This window comes from Eimeria tenella, genomic scaffold (genome assembly GCF_000499545.2).
Source record: "Eimeria tenella Houghton genomic scaffold, Eth_scaff10, whole genome shotgun sequence".
Classification (NCBI taxonomy): domain Eukaryota; phylum Apicomplexa; class Conoidasida; order Eucoccidiorida; family Eimeriidae; genus Eimeria; species Eimeria tenella.
In genome coordinates, this window is record NW_013541458.1 from 336902 (window position 1) to 340360 (window position 3459).

At 46.9% G+C, this 3459-nt stretch overlaps 1 protein-coding gene across 1 annotated transcript; it reads right to left on the reverse strand.

Moving 5' to 3' along the window:
* Positions 1–829: 829 nt before the first annotated feature.
* ETH_00013160 (SAG family member) lies at positions 830–2352 on the reverse strand (the record flags this gene model as incomplete). Its single annotated transcript, XM_013372557.1, has 5 exons — positions 830–938; positions 1080–1298; positions 1430–1527; positions 1674–1897; positions 2172–2352. The coding sequence occupies 5 exons, from the start codon at positions 2350–2352 to the stop codon at positions 830–832; spliced, it is 831 nt and encodes a 276-aa protein (XP_013228011.1).
* Positions 2353–3459: the final 1107 nt, after the last annotated feature.

Genomic DNA, 3459 nt, shown 5'->3' on the forward strand with positions numbered 1-3459 from the left:
AAAAATGCAGAGCATTTTTGCCCACGCCAATAATCGATTTTTGCAACCTAGGTGAGCTCGGGATCGGTTCCAGAGAAAGCGAAAACGTGAAACACACTGGCACTGCATAATAGCGCCAGCAAGAACGCACACAATATAATCACTCAAGAAATGTCTGGTGTCAAGGATGACGGAGCGAAATGCGTACTAGAAAAATTAGGATTGCAGGTCGAAGTAGCAGCAGGTGCAGCAAAGTGTATGCCTCGCCTCGCAACTGAGGAGCCAGCCCTACAAGAAGGCGCAAACTAGCGATGTTCACTGTACAACATTGTCGGAGCTTTCGTCTCTGTGCAGCTAACAGCTTTGTCATGTGTGCGCACGAGACACTCTGGCTAGTGAGAGACGCGGCCGCACGCCCAGCCGATTGGGTACTTTCAATAAACGAAGTCTCGAGATGCCAAGAGTCCCAAATTGCCAGTACGATGATAGGACAGGGCTTTGCCCGTTCTTAAGTCGAAATAGATTTTAGAAAGGGCACTGGACTGCGAAGTCTAAAACCACTGAGTGAGCAGCACCTGCAGTGTTTTCACATGGCTAAGCAATGCGGAGTGAATTTGACCATGAAAAATGTAGGTATTGCATAGAGTTAAAACTAAATAAGTGGTACTAAGATGTGTTGGGAGGGGAGAGCATTGTTGCATTCTTCGTCGAAGCTAGCCTTCATCAACTACTTGCAGTAAGCGGCATTTGAGCTAAAGGACCTGCCTCTAAACGGCTTAGGAGTGCCTTCCCAGGAAATCGGCAGAGGCTTGGCGTCTCCAGTAGTTGTTCTGCTGTTTGTTATTTGAGCTTAAGACAGAATGATCAAGGCGAGGGACAAGAGAGCAGTGGAGACGCTGGGGACCGAGATAGACACCGCACCTTTGCCCACTCCCCAGAGAGCATTGTAGACTTCTGTTCTGCAAGCGGCACGATACAGTGACCGTTATTGCGTTTGGAGAGTCCATCCTTAAAATTCCATGCATGTGAGTTGCAGCACATTCCTACATTTGTTCTGCGTTTTGTGCTGTCGAGTATTCATCTAGATGGCTAGAGCTTACATAAATGGGGCATCCCCAGTTTGAAGAGGATCTATGAAGTAGCAGAATAAGATGTTGTGGCCTCCTGTGCAGTTTTCGGTTGCTGCACATGAGACCTTTTTGCTTTTGCTTGACATCAAAAATGCCACGTTGCTGGCCGCTACATTATTAAATGGGGCCTCTGTAAAATTATATTTTGCCTGTTGATGGGTCAAAGTTGGACCTGCAGAACGAAAGCGACTACATGTTAGGGCAGAAAAGCTAAGATACACTTTTTAGAACAAGTTGCAGACAAAGTAACGCACGTACAGACTATGGGGTTCAGAAGCTGTAAGACTGGTCCAAGAAAACAAGCTCAGCAAGTGACGGACTTTTCCAGATAGTCGCGACCATCTCTGTAAGTCGTTTGGATCAAAGAGATGCAATCGAGCTTCGTGCCGTACGCGAATGGAATTACGAGTCCAGGATACTGCAAAGGAACACGAGAGCAATCGTGTCTGAAATCCCTGGAATAAGCCCATAAAAGTGACATTTTTTTCCTTTTTCTTGCAGATGTCTATCAGTTTAGCCGACAGCGAATGCTGAACGCAGCTAATGCTACTTCGTTACTCATACTTGAAGCCATACCGTTTGCGCGTTTGCGCTTGCAGCGAATTCACATGTAGCTGCGTCCGTGCCCCCTAGCTTTGCTGCAATCGTTTTGGCAGTAGCACCTTGCACTTCCTCTTTTTTTATACTTTTCAGGCTTTCGGTCACCTCGCCATCTTGCGCCTTAGTGAGGGCTTCTAACAGGCCTTTGGCGGTTTGCGTCCTCATGTCGTTTATGATGGTCAGGCATTCTGAAAACGAATTTAGCAACGAAACGGTCCTATCGCTGCAGTCGCTTTCACTGGTCCATCCAGTAGCCGTTTGAGGATTGCACAGGAAGATGTGCATTGAAGCGCTGTCGAAATATCATTCACTGAAAACTTTCGTAGGTAGACTGCTCTGATATGCGTGGCTGCGACTGTAATGTGCAAGCAATACCGCTGTTGGCTCGCATACCCCCACAAATCGAACAATGCCTGGGGGTAGCTCGGCACCGTTCACTTGGCACTCTCATTCATGGTTCACCATCAGTTTTGTCGTCAGCTGTGGGCGGTGTTTGCTGCACGGACACAAATAATGTTGAACCGAGGCGGCTATCCTGAGAAACTTCTGTGGTAGAGCACAGGGAAAGCGCCAAAGAGCAGTTCGGTATGACTACACTTGCCAACATGCCAGCATAGCACGCAAACAACCCAACGTAGGTCATTGTGGGGAAACGTAGGTTTGTCACAAAGTAAGTGACAACACATAAAACCAAACGAAGTGAGCACGAAAAGAGAGGAGAGGAAAAAGCAGAGAACGAAGCCGTGTAGGGTCTGATCTCAGCGGTTATGGGATTATTTGTGTGCTTGACAAATAGTGGAGCCCAGGATTGGAAGCAGTGGTGACATCTGCGATGCCTCGATCTCAACATCCAGTCGCAGAGGAATTTGCTTCAGAAGCTCCAGAACTTTTTCAGACCTCAGAAATTTTCAACACTCTAGCGTATTATCACAACTCTAGTGTCTCATCAGTATGCTATACCGTATTTCTTTTGTTTTACAGATGTCCTTGCCGGCTGACTGAGGCAGATCCCGGAATCACCCAAGGCGAAGCCACACTGTCGATACACCATCCGCAGTAGAGGGGAGAAAATTTGCGCAGGGGATAGGTCGACTTATCAGAAATTAAAAGTTTAATTTAAGCCGTGCAGGAAGGTATTTCGAATCCATTGAGGAGAAATAAGCTGTTATGCGTGATAACGAGGTTCGGTTGAGATGTGAGCGGATTGTAACCTGCATCCTCACAAAGTTCTGACGACAGAGCTTCTGAATTTAGCTGAGCCATGCAGATCAAATGTACGCTGGCTGCCTACAGAGTCAAAAGAATAGCCACACGTCGTGTACACTAACGTGCTTGAATGCCCGGGTTACCTTTGCTACTTTCAGGTTTAATTCCCGGTCAGAGAATACCAGAACTTTTCCCGCTAGCATTTCCCTGTCTATCAGTAAAGAAGATATGTGCATATTTAGTGATGCTGATTAGGACTATTTCGAATCGGCTTTTTTGTTTCTGTCTGCGAACCACCCTGGCCGTTGCCACTGCAAAAGCATCCAACACTCCGAACAGCTGGTGGCGCCATCGGACGTTGTGCTACATAAATGAATTTTCCAAAAGTCCTCAATTATCATTTTAGAGTCGGTGACAAGCTTAGCAATGCCAGTAGTACTAAGTTGCCTGGTCTGCACATGCCTCGTTTCTTACTCTAGCCCTGAATGCTGGCTGTGTGGCGGTGCCAGTACTAAACGCACACTACTAGAGCAATAAATACTTG